This window comes from Cygnus atratus, chromosome 14 (assembly GCF_013377495.2).
Source record: "Cygnus atratus isolate AKBS03 ecotype Queensland, Australia chromosome 14, CAtr_DNAZoo_HiC_assembly, whole genome shotgun sequence".
In the NCBI taxonomy this organism is placed as follows: Eukaryota; Metazoa; Chordata; class Aves; order Anseriformes; family Anatidae; genus Cygnus; species Cygnus atratus.
In genome coordinates, this window is record NC_066375.1 from 11,573,391 (window position 1) to 11,595,793 (window position 22,403).

The 22,403-nt window shown below is 44.3% G+C and overlaps 1 protein-coding gene across 1 annotated transcript in view; it reads left to right on the forward strand.

Moving 5' to 3' along the window:
* NRG2 (neuregulin 2) overlaps window positions 1-22,403 on the forward strand; it is a 174,378-nt gene that overhangs the window by 122,371 nt on the left and 29,604 nt on the right. Inside the window, exons 3-5 of the mRNA XM_035559706.1 lie at window positions 106-224; window positions 4,601-4,666; window positions 17,128-17,248. Coding sequence (XP_035415599.1) covers window positions 106-224; window positions 4,601-4,666; window positions 17,128-17,248 — 306 coding nt within the window. The remainder of the gene's footprint in view (window positions 1-105; window positions 225-4,600; window positions 4,667-17,127; window positions 17,249-22,403) is intronic.

Sequence of the window (22,403 nt, forward strand, 5' to 3'; positions counted from 1 at the left end):
CAGAAGGGGTGACTTACTAGGCTGTGTAGTAGGGCCAGGAATGGTTATCAATTTATGAAGATGGTTAGCAACTGAATAAGAAATGTCTGCTGTACTTTTCAACAGAAAGATTTCCAGACTGCAGTTCAACAAGGTGAAGCTGGAAGATGCTGGGGAGTACAGCTGTGAAGCGGAGAACGTTTTAGGGAAAGACACCGCAAAAGGCAGCCTGAATGTGAGAAGTGGTAAGTGAAGAAGCCAGCAAATGTCTTGAGCCATCTGTCATTCAAGCAGAAAGTGGGAGGTTCTGCGCGTGATCTATGATTTTGTTTCATGCTTTCAGAGTATCAAGTAAAACAATCTTGGGAGATAAGAAAAATTGCAGCTTAGCATAAATGTTTATCTTTGTTATCTGTCACTAGCAATGTGGTTAATTTACATTTTAAATAAACTTACAGTCTATGTATTTTTTTTAAAAGGGGCAAGGAGGAAAGAAAAATGGTGAGCTTGATGTTTTATTTTTTTTAAGAATTTCTGAGAAGCAAAACTCACCAGAACACAAGTAATTAAACCATAGCTTTGTGATGAATGAAGTTGCTTCTGGTTTTCATCCTAGAATGTGTGCTCCATCTCTTAGAGCTCAGTGGATGGAGTCTGAGGTTAGGTGGTTTTATTATTATCTTGGTTATAATAATTATATTGCTTAACATGATGGTTTGGATGCACCCTCCAGCTCAGAAAGTCCCTACAGTGGTTGCCAGAAGCTGGACGGGTGTGACCAAGGGAGGGATGACTGTGTACAAGCTATGTTGCCTAAGCTCTTCCTCCTGCCGTTCACAATGGCCACTGTGGGAGCCTAGACTCTCTGCGATGCAGCCTGTTGGTTTCTCTGCTGTTGTGCTTTATTAGCACTGGTCACATGTGAAGGAAGGTATTTTTCTCCCACTGCTTTCTGGCATTATTTTTCTCTATTAACCTCTGCCTCAGCAGTGTTTGCAGTCATGAGTCTTTATTTTGTGAGGCTGGAAAATCACATAGCCTCCTCCTCAGTTGCTCTGCCTGTAAAAAGCCAGTGCTTTCAAAACCTGGGGAAGACAACCCATGCTCAGACCTTCTGCCTGTGAAGTTAGCTTTGCTTTCTTTCCAGCCATGACAGGAAAGGTGTCCAGAGTAAGCTAACTGAAGCAGTGCCACTCCTTTTTTTCTGACTCACACTCTGTCTGTCCCATTACAATGCAAACAGTTCCAGCTGCATGCATGGGCAGTGAGTGTCTTCCACCAGAGCCCTGTGCGCCAGTTCGGCTCCTTCTTTCCAGCCACTAGCAATCCGCTTGCAAGAGGAAGACTGAATGAACAGTGCCAGTCACAGCAAGGCCCTGATCCTGCACACTGCTTATGGCACATCTGGCCATACAACTCCCAGCTGACGCTTCCTGCATGTGTGGGTAATGGCTGCATCTGGCAGGGTGCAACTCTTCGTTCTCAGGAGGGCAATGTGTCTGGCAAGGGCAGGAGCAGGTGGCTTTCTCATTCATGTTGCAGGGAGTGTGAGGACACACCTGAGTTGCCTAGAAATGTGTTAAGACTAGAAAAGCAACCAAAGACACCAAAAGATCTGCCCTGTACTTTTGCCTAGTGGGAGCTGCAGGCTGCAAGGTGCTGCAGGTCTAGTAGACAAAAGATAGCCCTGCTTGTGGTGGTGTCTTGATTAATCCATTTTCTAAGGAGCCTTGAAAATCTGCCTTTGGCTTTCAACACTCAGCTGCATGCACACCTCACTGCTGCTGTTTGAAGGTCACCTGGCAGGATAGCAGGTATTTGCAATTAAATGCTAGCTGCAGTCCTTTGCAAAGGTAAACAAGACGATGATGATGATCACTGCAGACTTGCCCTTCTGTCACCCTCTTTGCACTCTTCTGTTGCTGCTCCCTGGAGCTACCCAGAGCAGAGCAGCCTTCATCTGTGCCTGTGCACTTCTCGCTCATGGAATCTCCTTTCCTTCCCTGTTGTCCATACTGCTGGGCTTTCTTGGGACCTGGACAGCTTTTCTCACCTCACATCTGCACACTCCCTTCCTCTGTGATATCTTTTGGCAGAAAACTTCCCAGGGCATCTGCTTGCCTCTGAATCCATGTGTGTGCACTCTTCTGTCCCAACCTGCATTGTTCTTTGGGCTCCTTAGCACTGGTTGTATTGTGGCTACATCTCAACACTGCTCTGTGAAGCTCTAGGGAGTCTACAGCAATTAATCAGAGGTGTGTGAGCTGGACTCTCCTTGGAGCCTTCCCCTCTTTCCCTGAAGCTCACTCCAGCTATCAGTTGAACAAGGGATCATTTCAGTCATGGAAATCCGTTGCAAACCATTGAAAATGCCACGCTGAAAAGAGATTTTCTTTAGAAAGAGAGTGGCCACAATGTGGAGATCAGTAATGAGTGGTATTCCTCAGGGGTCAGTATTGGGACCAACACTGTTTAACATCTTTGTTGGTGACATGGACAGTGAGATTGAGTGCACCCACGGCAAGTCTGCCAATCACACCAAGCTGTGTGGTGAGGTTGACACACTGGAGGGAATGGATGCCATCCAGAGGGACCTGGACAGGCTTGAGAGGTGGGCCTGTGCAAACCTCATGAAATTCAACAAGGCCAAGTGCAAGGTCCTGCACCAGGGCCCGGGCAATCCCAAGCACAGATGCAGGCTGGGTGGAGAATGGATTGAAAGCAGCCCTGAGGAGAAGGACAAGAAGCTTGACATGAATGTGTAGGTGCACATTCCTGTGCACCTTCAGCCCACAAAGCCAACTGTACCTTGGGCTGCATCAGAAGAAGCATGGTGAGCAGGGCGAGGGAGGTGATTCTCCCCCTCTGCTCTGCTCTTGTGAGACCCCACCTGCAGTGCTGTGTTCAGCTCTGGGACCCTCAGCGCCAGAAGGACATGGATGTATTAGAACAAGTCCAGAGGAGGAACACAAAGATGATCAAGGGGCTGGAACATCTGTTCCATGAAGACAGGCTGAGGGAGCTGGTGTTGTTCAGCCTGGAGAAGAGCAGGTTCTGGGGAGACCTTATAGCAGCCTTTCAGTACCTAAAGGGGGCTACAGGAAAGCTAGAGAGGGACTCTTTGTCATGGAGTGTAGTGATAGGACAAGGGGTAATGGCTTTAAATTAAAAGAGGGTAGGTTTAGATTAGATATAAGGAGGAAATTCTTTACTCTGAGAGTGGTGAGGCACTGGAACAGGTTGCCCAGAGAAGCTGTGGATGCCCCATCCCTGGAAATGTTCAAGGCTAGGTTGGATGGGGCTTTGAGCAGCCTTATCTAGTGGGAAGTGTCCCTGCCCATGGCAGGGGAGGCGGGAGGAGGGTTGGGACTAGGTGGTCTTTAAGGTCCCTTCCAACCCAAACCATTCTATTATTCTATGATAATGTCATGACCCCTTGTCACTTAGAACATGCCCATAAGCCAAATCCAGCAGTTCATCTCTCCTCTGCAGTTCTGGTATTTCCACAGAATGCCCAGCTCAGAAATAAAAGCTTTCCCATTGAAAAGTTTTGGAAGGGTATCAGTTTCTGAGGAAATGCTTCTGGGTTTAGCAAAAACATATTGTGCTTTGGTGCTATTTTCTGATTTTTATTACTCTGAGGTAAATTAGCTGCACTCTGAGAAAAATGTCCCATTTCCCAGTCTTCTTTATTGAGTAGTCCAATATTGGCATCACAAGTGGGAATGAGATCACAGCTGAGATGTGACTGTTTTAGACTCTTTTTTTCCTCAGAAAATTTCTAGACAACTCCTAAACTCATATCCCACCACCCCCTTTGCTAAACACCACAGCAAAAATTAAACTTATCCAAAAAGTGGTTTTGCTTTCCTTTTAATCTACCTTTTACCGGTGGTCTTACCACCTTTCTCTAAAAGGGTGCTGCGCGCACAGCGTAGGCTCCTGATGCTTTCTCCTTTGCACATCAGGAGGGTCATGAGGGGCTTTGACCAAGAGGGGGCTTTTGCTGTCAGCTGGCTTGAATGAAGCTGGTGACTGTGGACGTTGGACTTTCCAGTATCCTGCTTTATAAGGAGGAAATAGCTACGTGTGGCCCAGTGGCTCTCATATTGCCTTGGGTCTTGGCCTTCATCTGTTTACAATTCCTCCATCTCTTGTAAGAGAATTACTTTGTGCTGCAGAACTGCAAATAGTTATAGGGTGGAAGCTCATCAGACCATCTCACCTTTTCTTAAGCTCTGTGTTTTTCTCCCTGTGTCTGTGATCTCGTCTTTGCACTTTTGTGGCCATCAGGGCTAAGAAAACCTTCTGCAGTTTCACTCGTCATGTGCCTGGTGAATCCTGAGCTATTTCTGCCTTTTTATCATGATGGCATGAGTCCCTTTACAGCAAGGGGACCGACACGCCCTGTGCTATTCCCCTCAGAGGCACTCATTGATCTGTCTCTTTCACAATTACCCATCTGAGCATCCTCTAACCAGTACTAACATATCGATAGTCTCCCCAGCCTGTGCCACCCAGCAGCACCTGCTCTTGTCCTCCTCCCTGTAGTAGCTAAGCCCAATCTTCTCAGCTCAAAATAGATATTTTGTTCACTACTTTCTTACCTTAATTTTCCCAGGAACAACGAAAGCACCACAAGTTTTACCAGCCTCAGAAACTAAAATAGTTGTTATGGAAGAAGAGTGTAAGTACTTCTCTCCCCGCCCCCCATATAGTTTCTTTCCCCTTATTTGTTTTGTTTTTATGAGACAATTTACATAAATGCTTTATTTCCTCCTGGAATCTTCTTTAATTGCTACTTCTCTTTCATTTCTCCCAAAGCTCTGATCTTTCACTAAATCTTTCAAAATACAATTTATATTGCTGGTGTCCATCTTAGAGGGGAAAAAGGTCGATAACTATTGCAATGGTAACTTGAAGAACATGCTACTTAAAATTGGAGGTGGATTTTAAATATTTGCAGCTCTTTCAATGTATGGGTTTATTGACACTTGTAAGATGTGCTTGTTACAGCCTTGGGTTTAGGGATTTTATTTTTTTGAGTCTAGGTAAGAAAAACAAAAGAGGCTACAGGAAATACAAGAAAGGAGACACGAGTCTCCTAAGAATAAGTCAAAAGAAAAAGGCAGAAAATACAGCTGAACCCTGCTGGCACATTATTTCTTGAGTCTCCACAAAGCAAGAAAAGATTTCCCAAAATGTTTCATTTGATTTGATTTGGTGGAAGTGCTTTTTAGCATTCCTTTCTATTCAGTTGTCATGAGAGCAGTAAAAAATAGACACACACAAATAAAAATCAAAGCATGGAGCAATGTATATAAGTGCAAATCTAGAAGCTTGGCTGTTGGTTCATCTCTTTCTGGTGGAGAGCATTATTTCTATGATGGAAAGCCTCTCCCTGCTCATGGACACTGCAGCACACAGACTGTGAGCATGCTGGATAGCCCACCAGGATCCAGTCCAAATGAAAAGGCACCCGGAGAGCTGAGGACCAAGAAGTTATTTCAAGATCTGTGCTATATTTTTATTCCAGCTGCTCACACCCTGAACTGACAACACAGCTAGCTGTTCCTCCGTATTGACAATTCCACTTTGCAGATTTCATGGGAATGTTTTTTGTTCGGAAAACTCAATCTTTTATTATTTTAAAAGAAATCTGATTCTATCCACAGCAGGGACCAGTCAGGTATCCTTTAAAAGCTTTTCTAATTAGAAGATTTCGCTTAAAATTTGCTCCTTCATTGTTCTTAGCCTTCCACTGCAACGGTGACATAGCACTGAGATGTAGCAGCATGTACTGTACTGTCCTTCCTCAGGATTTTTCCTTTGGGCTCATCAGCATAGGTCCATGCAATATATTTGCATCACATTAGATATATGCTAATTTCACTGAAAGCAAAATTTCAGCAATAGAAAGGAAACATGCAAAATCACCATGTGGCCTCCACAGAAGTTTCTCCTATTGAAAAATCTTTTCCTCTGCTTTCTCAACATGGAAGTGTCACCCTTGGCTGTCTGCTTTTTTTCTTAATGGTATAAAGAAATGGTAAAGTCTCCATAGTTAAAACTATAATTGACTTTTTCCTTTACATTCCTTTTTTATGATTGCTCTCAGCTGTTACCTAATCATAGTCCCCCCTGATTTTCATACATGGCTGCTGCTGGTCTATCACAGAATTGCATGTTTCTAATTTATGGGGAAGTAATGAAGAAGTTGTGAGGTTTGATGATCTGGAAGGATGACAAGTGTCTCATTGTTTTAAAATTATTGTAATTCTTTTAAATACTTATATTCATAAGCTTGTCTGGCAACATAGGTTGTCCCACCTTTCATTGTTTCACTTAAAGGTTGTAAATGATCCACGGGATTGTAAACACCATCCTGAGAAAGCACCATGGAAGCTGGAGCTTGGTGATAGCTGCAGTTCGCTGGGAAAGGAGAGCGCCTTGTGCAGGCAGCTTGGTCACATCTTTACATTTCTGTTTGGACCCTGGTGCAAGGTGGACATGTTACGAGGCAGGCTGGGTGCAGGTGTTAGACCCAATAACTCCAGATCGATATGTCTTCCGTGTGGCTCAGAAGGTCCCTATGAGTAAAGGGATAAAATCCGATCACTCTGTGTAGCCCCACGTGCCTCACCCCCATCTCCCTGCTGTTCCTGGTGTATATGTTTTTAACTAGTATTTTTCCGTAAGGTCCCAGGTTCTTCCTGGGTGATCTGGCCTTCCTTTCTACTACTGCCTTGGGAACAGGAATCACATATTTCCCCCTTGGAGTACTGTTAAGTATTGTTTAATACTTACCATCTCATAAATGTAGCTACCAGCAAATTCTTCCACATCCTGAGTCACCCCTACCTTCTTCCTCTTCAATAGTGGCCACAGACCTCTAGGCACTTCTGCACACTTGACACAAGGCAGGTTTAGACACCTGACAGCACTCAAAACATAACCCAGGTCTTCAAGGTGTTCTGTCTCTGTTCTCGGGTAATTTTTTTTCTCTGGAAGCATATGTTTTGTCCTACTGTTTTCCAGCTCAACATCTTCCCACGCCTAACTGGCACTTGACACAAAGCTACAGAGTGCAAGGGGGCAAGCTTGTACCATAAGTTCTTGGAAACATTTGTGTCATTATGATAGCGTACATGGGATCTCTTTCCCAGCTACTGTTCCCCTTGCCTTTAGGCTGGCTGCAGCAGGGCCTCTGGTTCTCTTTGACAGGACACTGGTTGATATGGGCCTCACAGATCTTATAACAATATGTAGAAACCCAGGGATCTCATGGTCTTTCTGCTGTAGAGACAGCCCTGACGCTAGTCTGGACCAGGGACTGAAGACAGCAAACTCAGGAGATCCAGATTCAAATCTGCCTTGCATCCTGGTCCAGCCCATGTGGGTGCAATGCCATAATCAGAGTGAGTACTGGAACCTTGCCAGACAAAGAGATGGGTTTCCTGGTGCCCCACTACAAGGTATGTGCATGGGGCACCACTCATTCAGTGATGTGAACACCTTCAGATGAGGTTCAGTGCCATTTAGCAGATGTAACAAGCTGTGCCATAGAGTGTGTTGAGAGCTGGCCTGGTCTTATAGGTGGTGTTGATCATTTGTATGCACAGTCAAGCCAAATTCTGAAGGCCAGATTCTGAAAGAGAATCTCCAGTGTCTGAGAAAGTCCTTCTGTGTTGCTGTATATTTTAACATGATACGGCTGTCTTACACCTTCTCTGAATATGTCTTTGAGTCTGAGAACTGTTGGACTAGAGAAGCCATAGAGATGCTTTCTTAAAAAAGCAGTGTGGCTTAGAAGAGAAGATAAGCCTACTGCTCTTATAAAGGAGTCTTCCTGTTGAGTCCAGTAAGTGTGAGATAGGTGCAGTAGCCTTGTCCATAGTGAAAAAGTGTTAAATAAGACATGTCATCTTATGTTTGTCACAGGCTAAGAGTGTGCACTGGATGGCTACAATGGCTCAGCTCACATGCAGAAACTTGCAGGGGTAGGGTAACTTGATCGTGTGCCTTGATACAGAGGGAAAGGTCCTTTATACTCATTTCAACATCCAGAGTACTCAAAATGGTAATGTGATCCTGTCACGGTGCAGCTTGAAGCAGATAGACAAAGGTTCAGGAGTCTGGCTACGGACCTTCTTGGTAAACAGAATAGGAATCATTGTCAAAGTTCAGAAACATTTTGATGGAGACAAAAATGGAATAAATTTCAGAGCAATCTGTAGAGCAATCTGTAGACCATTCTGAGATGGAAGGTCTGTTGAAGACAAAGATACTAAAATGTTATCAAAGTTTCATTCTTAAAAGGTAAGGTAATGTTTGAAATCTGAAAAGGTCAAGTAATCTCTTTTGCTTGTTTTCTGCTGTTGAGTTCTCCTCTAGTTCCTTTGCTTTATTTGGACAGACAGTTGAACTCTTAAGGGTAAAAAGAGAATATAGACTATTCTCTCTGTGTAAATGAAGTGCAGTTTGGATGCTGTCAGGATACAAAATCTGACAACGATGGGCAGGTGCTCTGAAACAACATGTGGATCATTGCAGCTGCTCACCTGGACGCTGCTTCATCTCCTTTGTCTGGGACACCGTCTAGCTAATCTGGTTGAGTGCCTTTACTTCACCAGCCTTTGTAGACTGGGCAGTGTTTGCTGGGCCACCTAATTTCACTCTTGTGTGTGTTCTGCAGCATAGTGAGGTTTGGGGTCAGGTTAGAAGGTGGAAGACAGAGACAGAGCAAGAGAAGCAGAGCTGAATTGTGCTGGGAACATGAGGGTTGGGGGATAATGTGAGGCATTTTGATGAAAGCTGAGCTCTGGATTGATTTCTGGGGCTTTTACTTCAACCACTGGGGATCATAAGTGCTATCTGAAGTTCCTTTAAAGATCCCCATGGAATGGTAGGTGAAATAACCCTTCTTTCTCTGATTAAGTCCATCCCTCAGTGCACCAGTGTGGGCACACAGATTTCATAGCTGTCATCGTAGTGATGTCATTGGACTAAGTTTGTAGGCTTATTGGTTTGGACTCATTCAGGCTCTCCCTCTCCCATTTACTGCCATGTTTAGCATGGCTGGTGATGGGAATTCTTTCCTTACTTCCTCTCTCCCAAGTGAGATAAGCCTGGAGCACTGCCATGATTACAATGGCTCAGTGGTATCTTTTCTCTGATATGGTTTGTAAGTCACGTCTGATCACATCTAGTTGAACCAAAACTTCAGCAACTTTTACCCACAGTAAGATGTACTGAGCAAATTCAGCCAATTCCCCCCACCTTCCCTCAAGTCCAGTCTCACATGGCCTTTACTGGATAGCCTTGGCAGATCTGCACATTAACTGATAGGTTCGGTTCAATCTCTGTTCGCTCCAGGTCAGTCCAGTCTGAAGGCACTGTACTCTCCTAGAGCTAACGATGGTAAAACCATGAGCATGGTGCAGTTGGTTTGGAGCTGAAGGGTGTCCAGCCAGCACAGGGCACAGCTAGAGCAGATGGAAGTTGGCCTGCCAAGGGTCATGAGGACAGACCAGTTTTCAATATTAGACTGAAAATAAGTCCTGGCATGACCTTTACTCAGATAATTTAAAACCCTAAATTTAGGATCCAGAACTGGCGGTGTGGTTGGTAACTGAGTGAAGCCTGCACACATGCAGGCATGATGCCTTGAGGTGGACATGTTGGAGATCTTGCTGTTGGTCTGCAGAGATTGCTGTGTTGTGCCCTTGTGGTGTTAGGTGATGTTAATTGCTTATTTTGCACACTGTGTATTTTTGAAGCAACCATCCCATCTGATATGATACTCAAGGTGTGATGTAAAGACAGGCCTCTACAACTCTAAAGTCAAAGATGGGGAGTATGGAATAAAGTGTGGGTTGGAAGCTGACATCCCTTTGAAGAAGGCAGTAAGCCCAGCCTTCTGAGCAGGAGGCTGTGTACCAGGAGATCTGCACTGTTGTTCTGACTCCATCATGTGATCCTGGCATGTTGCTTCACTTCTTGTACTTAAGCTGTCCCACCTGCAAAGCATTCCTGCTGACACTAGCCCTGCTTTTTAAGTTGTTGAACAAATCCCCTCACTGAAATATCATGTTGCTGCTATTACAATTCATGATGCGGATCTGGGAAAATATAATGCTGCAATGCTAACACATGCATTCTGGGAGGCTGGTGGTAGAGAAAAACATGGGAAGAATAACTTCATAAAACTGGAGAGATCACCCTGCAGGAGCAACTAGAGGCTTTATGGTAACACAGGACTTTGTCCCTTCAATAGCTACCTGTCCCACAGAAACGGGTAGTCTCTTGGTGCTTTTCAGTCCTTAAACTTGTTCCTTAATGAAACACCAGAATAGTACAGATGGATGATATGGGGAGTGCTGCTTGTGTGGTTTTGATCAGCAATATCTGTTGCTCTCAGATGAGTGTCCTGCAGTCTGACATTTGTATTTTTGGGTGAACTTCTAGTCCACAGATATTGATCCTCATGATCCCCTCAGGAACTGGGAAGGTAATTCCAGCAGGATCTATTTCAATAAAATGCAGGAGTAAATATTGGAACATTTCCAAAGTAATAAACACACAGGAGCAGAATTTTTATGAGCTCTAGAGTCACTGATCCATTGCCTGGTGAGCCCCAGTCTGCACAAATCCTTTCAATTTTATGTACAGATAGCAGCAGTGAGCATCTAGCCTCCATTCAGTTTTTATTAAGAGAAGGGAGTGTTGTACCAGATGTACAGAAATCTGCCTCAGAGAGAATGGTTAGGATCAACAGTACCGCAGTGAATTAATCAGTGTAAATCATGGATTTAGTGTGGCTCACACCAGGATTACCCTGCTACAACTTAGCAATAGAATGGCCAGACACCTTCTCAGCCATGTTTTTCTGACAAGGAGTTGGATGAACTGGGTTGAGAGGAACCTCAGCAATTCTGTGTTTTATCAGTAAGTACATGAGGCATATACAGAGCAGGCAATTTGTATACACTCTCTGACCAGCTGAGTTCATCTGTCTAACTGAATGTCTAAATATTGAGAGAATAAAGTGTCTGTACTTTATGAACCCACCAGTCAACTTTATTAAAAAAAAAAAAAAAGAGAGAGAGAGAAAAACTATCCCTGTCTCCTTGCTTTTCCTGACATTAGCTGTAGTTTGTGAAAAATTAACTTAAATTTATAGTCCAAGCTGCATTAATTAACTCTCTGGAGACTGCAAGCAGAGTATTTCACTAGATTCCTGAGAATAGGGCTAGTGGTCTGTCTGAAAAGGTTAAATAACATGCATGGTATAAGATTCCTTGCATAATCACTGATGGTCTTTCTGCATAGTTAGAGTAGAACAGAGTAGGCTAGGCTAGGCTAGGCTAGGCTAGGCTAGAATAGAACAGAACAGAACAGAACAGAATAGTATAGAATAGAATTGTTCGGCTGGAAGGTTTGGCTAACCAAAAGTTAAAGTATATTATTAAGAACTTTATCCAAATGCCTCTTGAACACTGACAGGCATGGGGCATCAAACATCTTGCTCTTCCAGTGTTTGACCACCTTCACTGGAAAGACATTTTTCCTAATACCCAGTCTGAACCTCCCTTGGCACAGCTTTGTGCCATTCACATGCATCCTATCACTGGTTACCATGGAAAAGATATCGGCACCTCCCTCTCCATTTCCCCTCCTCAGGAAGTTGTAGGGAGAAATGAGGTTGCTTCTTAGCCTCCTTTTCTCCAAGCTAGACAAGCCAAGTGTCCTCAGCCTCTCCTCATAGGATATGCCTTCCCTCTTATCAAGTTTGTTGCCCTCCTCTGGATGCATTCAAGTATTCTTTGTATATTGTGGAGCCCAAAACTACACCCAGTATTCGAGGTGAGGCCTCACCAGTACTAAATATAGTAAGATAATCCTCACTTTTGACTGGCTGGATATGCTGTGTTTAATGAACTCCAAAATGCGTTTTGCCCTCTTGATTGACAGGGCACACTGCTCCAAGTGGTAAGATGAGGGGAAAAGTCCTCAAGTTACACCAGGGGATGTTTAGGTTGGATATTAGGAGAAATTTCTATACTGAGAGGATTGTGTGGCATTGGAATAGTCTGCCCAGGGAAGTGGTTGAGTCACCATCCCTGGAGGTCATCACAAAACCTGTAGTTGTAGAACTTAGTAGCATGGTTTAGTGGTGGACTTGTCAGTACTAGGTTAAAGGTTGGAATAGATAGAATCGTAGAATCATTAAGGTTGGAAAAGCCCTCCAAGATCATCTGGTCCAATCATCACCCCACCACCAATGTCACCCACTAAACCATGTCCCTAAGCACCACGTCCAACTTTTCCTTGAACATCCCCAGGGACAGTGACTCTACCACCTCCTTGGGGAACCTGTTCCAATGCCTGGCTGCTCTTTCTGAGAAGAAATGTCTCCTAATTTCCAACCTAAACCTCCCCTGGTGCAACTTGGGGCCATTCCCTCTAGTCCTAGAGCTAGTTAGCTGGGAGAAGAGGCCAACCCCCAGCCCCCCACAACTTCCTTTCAGGTGGTTGTAGAGAGCAATAAGGTCTGCCCTGAGCCTCCTCTTCTCCAGACTAAACAACCCCAGTGCCCTCAGCCGCTCCTCATAAGACTTCTGTTCCAGGCCCTTCACCAGCTTCGTAGCCCTTCTCTGGACATGCTCCTGGGCCTCAATGTCCTTCTTGTAGTGAGGGGCCCAAAACTGAACACAGTACTTGAGGTGTGGCCTCACCAGGGCAGAACACAAGAGGATCTTAGAGGTATTGTTCAACCTGAATGATTCTACAATTCTATGATTCTATAATCTCACATCTGGAAAATATGTCCAGAAGAATACTGTGAGACACAGTATCTTTTGGTAACTTACTAAAATCCAGAAAGATTACATTCATTGCCTTCCTTTCATTCAGCAAGTGGGTAACCTTATCGTAGGAGATCCAATTACTAAGACAGGACTTTCTTTTCATGAACCCCGTGTTGATTATGCCTGATAATTTATACCTATAATTCATATATATGTACACCTATACTATATATTTTACCAATATTTATAATTTATGCCAGGCTGGCATTCTGGTGGGGGTCTATTAGAGACCACCAAACCAAACGGATGAGGTGTTCTACAAGCAGCTGGCAGAAGTCGTCCAATCGCCAGCACTTGTACTTGTGGGGGACTTCAACTTCCCAGATATCTGCTGGAAATACAATACAGCCCAGAGGAAGCAGTCTAGGAGGTTCCTGGAGAGCGTGGAAGATAGTTTCCTGATGCAGCTGGTCAGTGAGCCTACCAGGGGAGGTGCCCCGCTAGACCTGCTGTTCACAAACAGAGAAGGACTGGTGGGAGATGTGGTGGTCGGGAGCTGTCTTGGGCAGAGTGACCACAAAATGGTAGAGTTCTCTATTCTTGGCAAAGTCAGGAGGGGGATCAGTAAAACTGCTGTCTTGGACTTCCGGAGGGCAGACTTTGAGCTGTTCGGGACACTGGTTGTCAGAGTCCCTTGGGAGGTAGTTCTGAAGGGCAGAGGAGTCCAGGAAGGCTGGGCACTCCTCAAGAAGGAAATCTTAAAGGCTCAGGAGCGGTCTGTCCCCACGTGCCCAAATACGAGCCGGCGTGGAAGAAGATCGGCCTGGCTGAACAGAGAGTTGTGGCTAGAGCTTAGGAAAAAAAGAGGGTTTATGACCTTTGGAAAAGAGGGCAGGCCACTCAGGAGGACTATAAGGATGTTGCGAGGCTGTGCAGGGACAAAATTAGAAAGGCCAAAGCTCATCTGGAGCTCCATCTGGCTGCTGCTGTTAAAGATAACAAAAAATGTTTTTGTAAATACATAAACTCGAAAAGGAGGACTAAGGAGAATCTTCATCCTTTGCTGGATGCAGGGGGAAACTTAGTGACAAGAGATGAGGAAAAGACTGAGGTGCTCAATGCCTCCTTTGCCTCAGTCTTTAGCAGCAAGACCAGTTGTTCTCTGGGTACCCAGCCCCCTGAGCCGGTGGAAGGGAGCAGGGAGCAGAATGTGGCCCTCACAGGAGCGGCTGAGGGAGATGGGGTTGTTTAGCCTGGAGGAAAGGAGGCTCAGGGGCAAGTTTGTTGCTCTCTACAGGTACCTTAAAGGAGGCTGTAGCAAGGTGGGGATTGGTCTATTCTCCCACATGCCTGGTGATAGGACGAGGGGGAATGGGTTAAAGTTGTGCCAGGGGAGGGTTAGGTTGGATATTAGGAAGAACTTCTTTACTGAAAGGGTTGTTAGGCATTGGAATGGGCTGCCCAGGGAAGTGGCTGAGTCACCATCCCTGGAGGTCTTTAAAAGATGTTTAGATGTAGAGCTTAGTGATATGGTTTAGTGGAGGACTTGTTAGTGTTAGGTCAGAGGTTGGACTAGGTGATCTTGGAGGTCTCTTCCAACCTAAATGATTCTGTGATTCTGTGATGATTGTTTTATTATGTGAAGGATAGTCCATATGGCAATGTCAGTGCACGTGGCTTTCCTTTCTGCTACCCTGTCAGTGCTGAATAAGCTGGGTGTGTGGTGGAAAATAGATGCTTTGAAAGACTACAGTGCTCTCTGAATCTCTCATGTGCATTTTCAACACTGTCTTCATTGGCTGGATAAGTAACAGCAACAATAAAACCTAGCTTCAGGTGTTTGGAGTGGAGGTGAATGAATATTCATGACTGCAAATAAACTGCACATGAGGCTCACTTTACTGACATCAGCCATTGAATTGCAGATGACTCAGGAACAGGTAGATATTTGTAAAGATATTTCTAGTTGCTCAGGCTGGTAAGCAACAGCTCATACAGAACAACAAAATACAGCTACACATGAAGTCCCTAAGTGCCTGCATTGCTTGTGAGTCTGTTGTATATCCTGCTAGTGTGGTGGAAACCCACTGAAATCCCCCTTGGCCTCTCATACTTCATGCTTCATCGTGTTTCTCTGTGATGTGCAGCCACGTGGAGTCAAAGGGGACCACACTGAAAAACAGATTGTTACATTTTCTGAACAAGACTTTTTTTTTCTTTTTTTCTTTTTTTTTTCTTTTTTTTTTCTTTTTTTCATCTGGATGAAAATGCCATTATAATCCCAATCAGATGAATCTAGTTTGTCAGGACTGTAATCCACTCTGTTACTGGAACATCACACAGCACTGCATCCTCCCGTCCATCTTTTCTGGTGCAAAGTATACCTTTTTATCTGAGGTGTTTTCTACTGGGTGGTTTCTAGGCTCTGTTTTTATTTATCCCTCTCTGTCCTTTGACCTCCCGCTTTGCTGTGGAAGGCTCGCTCTAGAACATGGTCCTATCCTGTAGTATTTATGAAGTGAGACTTTGCCGGATGGGTGCCATGGATCACTTTGCTTACTAGAAGTTAATAAGTTTCATGGTCTCAAGGGTTATTGCTTCATTCAGGCTGTGCTTGTTCTTCATCCACATGCTTTTCCATTTGCATCAATGTTTTGATTCATGAAGTTTTGATGCTCTGATCTGATGGCACACTTGCAGAGATCATGCAGTTTTCATATACTTCATTAAAAGCCAGCAAGCACCACAAACCAAAGGTCACCTTGCCAGTGACTTTCAGCAGCTCACATGCTGTATGCTGGCCTAGAAGCACTCAGGGACTGTTCAAATGGCCAGTTGCTGTCGTTCTATGTACCTGCTGCCCTGCAATTTTCACACTTCCCCAGCAGGCTCTTGCTTGCTCTGCCACTGCTTCTGCCTCCAGAAGACTGGCCCAAGCATCCCAAAGAAATCTGCAGAGCAGAGCAGGCAGCTCCTAGTAGCCTGGCAGCTTCCACGACCTGTAGCTTCCCATGCACGTACATAGTGAAGCCTATGCACAGCCTGGATCTGACTGTGTTAGGGGATGCAACTGCATGCTGCCAGGCTAGATTTTATTTCCATGCTCAGTTTTAAAATGGTATTTGATATTAAGACTTGGTTTAAGTGGCTGGATTAATCAATAGCTAAAGGAGAGGCCTTGCAAAGAATCTTTGGGTGGTATCCATTAGAGCTCCTTGTTCCTGAATGGACAGCTCTCCACTGGTTTTAGATGCACTGCTATCTCAGAGAGGTGTAAATTATACAGACTCATTACAAAGCCATTGTGATAGTTTTGGTTTCTAGTTCCCATTAAGATTAACTGGAAGGGAAAATTGAAATTCCCTACAGAAGTTTGGGAGTTTTCATATTTGAGAGTTTTTTGCAAGAACTTCTTTGGAGGCTTGGTGAAATCATCTATCCTAAAACCCAGTTTTGTTTCTACCTTACATGGCTGGAAAGCCTTTCTCCAGGAAACAACTACAACAACAAACCACAAAAACAACAACAACATAAAAGACATTGTTTTTGGAAAAGTATCTGTATCCCAGGAAATCTGAGTCATGATATGACTTCCTTCTTCTTAGCACAAGCCAGGGCTGACTGACCTCTCATAACAAATTTCTGCTTGGTCTCTAGAAGCAGAGCCATTGGGACATGACAAATAAATGCTCAGAAATAGGGGAAGGAGAAATGGGGTTGTTCTTCCTTGCACTGGACCTGCTCTGGGGACCATGAGGGCATTTGCTTCTAGCTGTGAAAACTTGTATCATCTAAGAGATGTGGCACAATTGCAGCATCCTCCTAACATTGAAATGTCCCCTTACAGAATCTCTGGATCTTGGTCCAGTATCCTAGTACAAATCATGCCTCAGCAGCATGCCACCATGACTCTGTGACTCTGAGCATGTGTTCTGGGCTTCCTGACCTCCTGCCTTCCTGCTGGTGCAGGATTGCATGCATGTGTAAGGGGAGGACAAGGAGAGCTGGGAGAGGAGCACTTCTCCATAGAGCTTGCTGAAAGGATGATCCTGTCCTGACATGCTAGCAACTTGGAGAAGGGCGAGTCCTCAGCTTCACACTCACTTTGCCACTTTTGCTGGGAAAGGAGAAGTCAAGTCGCAGCAGCCCCAGCACCTGGAGAGGTGAACATGAGTCTAAAGGCACAGGCTGAGGTTTGTAGCTCTGGGGTTTTTACTTTGGCAAGTGAACTAACTGAAAATCATCTAAGAAAACAGAATTGCCCAACAAAGGAAATAACAGTATATCCTTTTTGTGTGTGTCTGTGTGTGTGTGTGTGTGTTTTTTTTTTTCCCTGCAGTAACCACAACTCTCTCCTCCTGGTCTGGGCATGCTAGAAAATGCAACGAAACAGCCAAGTCCTATTGTGTCAATGGTGGGGTATGCTACTACATCGAAGGGATTAATCAGCTGTCTTGCAAGTAAGTGAGTGTAGTTCTTGTGTCAACATGCAAATTACTTGTTTGGGGGAGAGGAGACCTCTGTGCAACTGCAGGAGGATGGGTAGCTCTGAAATTCTGGCAATTACAGTTTGAGCCATGCAGGTTAAGAAAAGGAGTCTAGAGGGGCGGGGGCAGGGGAAGAGGATTCATATTTTCTTTTTTGTGTGAGTGCCACGGTTTGCTTTTCCTGACTTTTCCTTTTTATTTTTTTTTCTTTCTCTTCTTGAATACTTTTGTCCTGGCCATTTTCTTTCCCTTCTTCCCTTTCTCCTCTGCAGCTTCAGGGAAGGTTGTCCCTCTTGCTCTCCCTGAGCTGTGTCAAATTCCTAGCCTCCAGCTGACATGTTCTTTCCTCTGAGCAGGGGGTCTTCCCCAGTGCACAGCCACCAGAGGGGTCCCTTGCAGATGCCTGCCTCTTACTTTTCCTGTCTGGTTCTCATGGACCCTGAAGCAGGTTTAGCACACAGCTCTTCACCACTCTGTACTTGCCTATGTGACAGGCTGTGGGCTGTTTATTGCTCCCCTTCAAATATTAGAATCTGCAAAAAAGAGTGGGGAGATATACTAAGTTGTCCTTAAAATGAAATTTCTTGGAGGGGGTTAATGGATATGGAATATGGATTATGGATATGGAATAGGATGTGAGAGCTTTTCACCTCTGGTTCAAACCTATTCCAGTTAAAAAGCCCAATAACCTCTCATGGCTCACCCTCCAAGCCTGATGTGGACCAAGAGAGTGCAGTTTGATTGTCAGTGCTGGAGATAGATGTACCCAAGCAAAGGCACGCCTCTACTTGCTCCTGGACTTCTGCAGAGTGAGCATGAGCTGGTACCCTGGGAGTAGAACTGATGGCTTGTGCCCAGCCAGTGAATCCGGATGAGTTAGTGCCCGGTCTGGCTAGTGAGCTCAGGAGCTTTGCTGAACAGATGTAGTCAGTATTGGAGCTCACCAGGCATCACTGTGCCCAGGTTGGAGAAGCCCAGAGCTGTTTTCTCCTTGTGTGGACCAGATACTTCTGTGTGGAGAGGTTCTGCCAAAGGTGTTTGCATCTGTCAATCTCAGCCTAGTCTCACTGCCATTGCATGGTGTGATGCCCTCCTTGCCTCCTCAGACCGTGAAGAATGAATCTGAACAAAGCCCTCATCCCTCTTGGAAGGGCTGTGTGCTGGATTATGCTTAGCACTACTCCTCCCTTCTCCCAGTACTCCATTTTTTTGGCAGGAGTAGCAACAGCCATGTGGAAACATTCAGCTGAGCTCCTGTGTTCTCACTTTCCAGTGCAGGATCAGATGTGGTGGGAAAGACATGGGATAACAGCATCATCTTGACAGTGTTCTCCACAAGAAACATGGGGGAAGACACAGCCACTCTTGTGGTGTAGGTGCAGCCCTGTGAAGCCCCAGCAGTTCCAGTCTTTCCATGACTGAGCCTGGAAGAACATGTGGTTCTATGTCTATCTCTAAACAGCGTGCTGGTGCCAAAAACATAGACCTCAATGCTATTTCTTTTGGGAAAATCTTGAATCCAGATCAAGACTTTCATATCTGACCAATTACTAATTGTAGCAAGAGTTGCCTGAACCCCTGACATACGCAGATGTAATGTTTAGGCTCCATTAATTAATGGAGGATAGACATGACAGTTACAAAGTGTCATCAGCAGACAGACTGATTTAACCAAAGTAATTTCCACTCTGCAAAGAAACAGTCTACCTTCAAAACAGGCTGCTATTCTAGCTGATGAACAGAGGGGAAGCTCAATGATGAATTCCATCAAGATTTTATGTGCCATGCAAAACAGACATAATTATTTCATATAATTTGAAAGCCGTTTACTTGAAAATGGGAAATGATTTCTGGTTTTGATGAGTCCCAAGGTACCAGTTGCTAAAACCAGATGGGAATTGAATTGGTGTGTATGGAAGAGCAGCAAAGTGCTAACTCAAAGGAGATGTTGGAAGGTCTGCTAGAAAACAAAGTTCTGCATTAAAAGGCACCAAGGAGACCCAAGTGACTTTCACACAATGCAATCACTTCTGATCCTACTTTATGAGGAGATATCTGCTCATTCTCCTTCGATTTTTTTTTGTCATCTAATCATTGACTAAAGATAAGAATTCCTGGATTTTGAGGTGCTGTTATATAGTTTCTGGGGCTCCAGAAGGGTATAGCTGTTGACGAATGTAGAAGCATTTGAACTGAAAATATGAACTTTGCATTTCTCATAACATGACTTTCCCAATAACTTGGAGGATTCTTGGTGAAGGCTGATGATGGATATACTGACTTCAGACTTGCCTGCCCATCAGCTAGCAAAGTGCTGAAATGTTTCACAGCTTCCTCATTGCACTAAGGCAGAAGATCAGCTGCTGTGGTATATGAAAGATTCAATATCAATTCAGATGAGAAACTAGAGAAGGAGGCAAAGATGAAGGCTTTGTCTTGCATTTCTCAACTCTGTAACATGGGATCCAGCCACATCATCCCTCTGAGATGTAGGCATGGAGGAGATCCTGCTGCACACAACCTCTTCAAATGCCTTGGAGTGAGAGATCAAACAATAGCCACATGAGCATCCTGAGCTCTATCCGGACACTGTTCCTACTTTGCTATTCTGATTAGAGTTGGCAGTACCTTGGGGGGTCTTCTGGCACTGTGTGCCCCCTTGCAGTCTTCCTTGACCAAGTGCTAAGGAGATTCCAGCACGCCTGGCACCAGCATTGTGCTGCCAGCCTTTTCAACACCTTCTGAGTACCAGGTATCAGAAGACAAAATTTTAAAGAGTTCTTGTTAACTCCATCATCCTGTAATCAGAAGTGGATTTCATTGTTTGCAACTGTCCATGAGCATAGGAGATCCTTTCTGTGGATGTTATGTCTGGCACTCTGGAGCAAAAAGAGCAGCTGGATTCTCAAATATTTTCTTTTCCTGAAGTGGCTCGTACTTGTGTTGTTATAGATATCGCCTAAATTGGCAGCCAGCCTTTTAGTATTGTTTTTTAATAGGCTTCCCAGAAATATGTTCCTCTCAGTCTTATAAGTTCTGGAGAGCAAACAGCAGCTCATCTTTTTCCTGCAAACTCACCTCCTTTCTCCCTTTTCAATATACTTCATCTAGACCTTGGAGAATGCAGTTTCTTAACCAGGGAACAGCCCAGAACAGATTTGGAGCTGTTCCAAAAAGTATGTCTGTTTTGGATTGCGTGCTTGCATAAATTAGTCCTTAATTTGAAGTAAATTCTATACATGCTAGAGTCAAAGGAAAACTGAATATGATACAATCTGAGCTGTTATCCTTACTCTGCAAACAGACCACCTGGAAGTTAAATGGGAGAAGTCTGATCTGCCTGAGATATTCTACAAACTTTCACTGTAAACCCAGAAAACTACTGAGTCACACACATACAGAATTGACTCAACAGCCCTAGAAAATTAAAGAACCCAGGCTCTTGCTGTCAGGAAAACTTTCTTGACCTTTCTCCAGACCATATTGCTCAGAGATGCTTTAGAAGGTGGACTGGTTTCTTACCATAACGGTAAGGAAACTGCATAGAACAGAGCAGGGAAGATTCCAGTGCCTGCAGAAGGAATGCACACAAGCAAGTCTCAAGGCCTTGAACTGGGCTGGAACATAAAATAGAGATGACTGATTTGTTGTGTCCAGCTGAACGTAGTGCGTGGGAAGGTTAGCAGCCTCTGAACTTGGGCCTGCTCCATCCTGGAACCTGTTGGGTTCTTGACAAAACTTGGAGCAGTTTGAGGCTGCTCTAATCTTTTGTCACTGGGTGCCAGGCCCCACTGGGTTGTGTTAGTGTGTATATTACAGAAGAAATACTCTTCCCAGTTAGGTCTTGGCACAGGTTATCTGCAGTTGGGTTCTTCTCAGTCAAACAAAGAAACAAAGCCAAGTATCACTGCTGCACAGCCCTCCTCTGCTCACCTAGAGGTGCTTCGTGGCTCTTTTGTGTGTTTGATGTAGTTGAAGTGGCTGATACCCTGGGCCAGGATCTTCCTAAATTGCATGGGATCAGAAGACTGAAAGAGCTTTATAGAGCAACACTCTCCCATCATGTAGTACACGTTGTGCTCACAAGAGTCAGGCTGTAGTATTTACAGATGCTGACTTTCTGGGTTTAGATTGTCTATATTTAACAAAATCACATGTTCAATGAAGAGCTCACAGTGTTGAGCTAGGGGTGAAAATCTCTATCTCCTATTCCAAATCTTCTGAACCAGCCAGGACTAGTTCATTGGGTTTCACATGCTGTGATAGAGTTTTGAGATAAGTTACCTTTTTGTGTTCAAGTGGTACTTCTATGCATCCAGTTCAATCCCTTTTAATGCACGTGTAACTGTAGCAAACCCTGGAGAACCATCTGAGTGTGGAAGCTGATCCTGCAACAGTGAGACTCAGTGAAGCCTACAGTGCAGATCCCACTGAGCTCCCACAGATCAGTTGGAGCTGGGCTGTTGTCTTCACTGAGGCTAGAAGTGGATGTCCTTGTAATTTGGACTCTACTATAGAGCAAACATGCCTTGATTAGCTGCTCTGGATAAGGACTCTACATTTATGCTGGTTGCGTTCTTTACTTATCATTAGTGGTTTTGTGGAGTCCAGCCTTTTGTGGCTCTCCAAGAGCCTGATCATCTGGGACTGGTCAGGGGACAATGACAGAACTGTCTTCTTTTTCAGCCCTTTGCACAAATAAGCAACATGCTTGAAACATTTCTCCATTTCCTTTTATCAGTGCATTGTGTTCTTCTGCTGCAGCTTTTCCTTATCTTGTTATTTTGAAGCACCTGCTTGTTTACATTCTTCTGTAGCATGGATTGCATTATGAAAGCTACTGATTTTGGCATACTTTAAGATCTGGAGGAAGCGGGCCAACATTTACAAGATTTAGGTCAACAGCTGGGCAGAAAATGTTTTGCTTCCAGCAGGAATATTATTATAATAATGCTATTAGTAAATAATTAAAAAATAATAATCAACAATAATTATTTCTCTGCCCTCATTCAAGGTAAAACGTCAATGTTTTTCAATTTTCATAAATAAGTTTGCTCTGCAAACAACATAGAAATGGATCATTTAAACAATTTTGGTTTGTAGTTTTCAAGATGCTTTATTTGGCTGA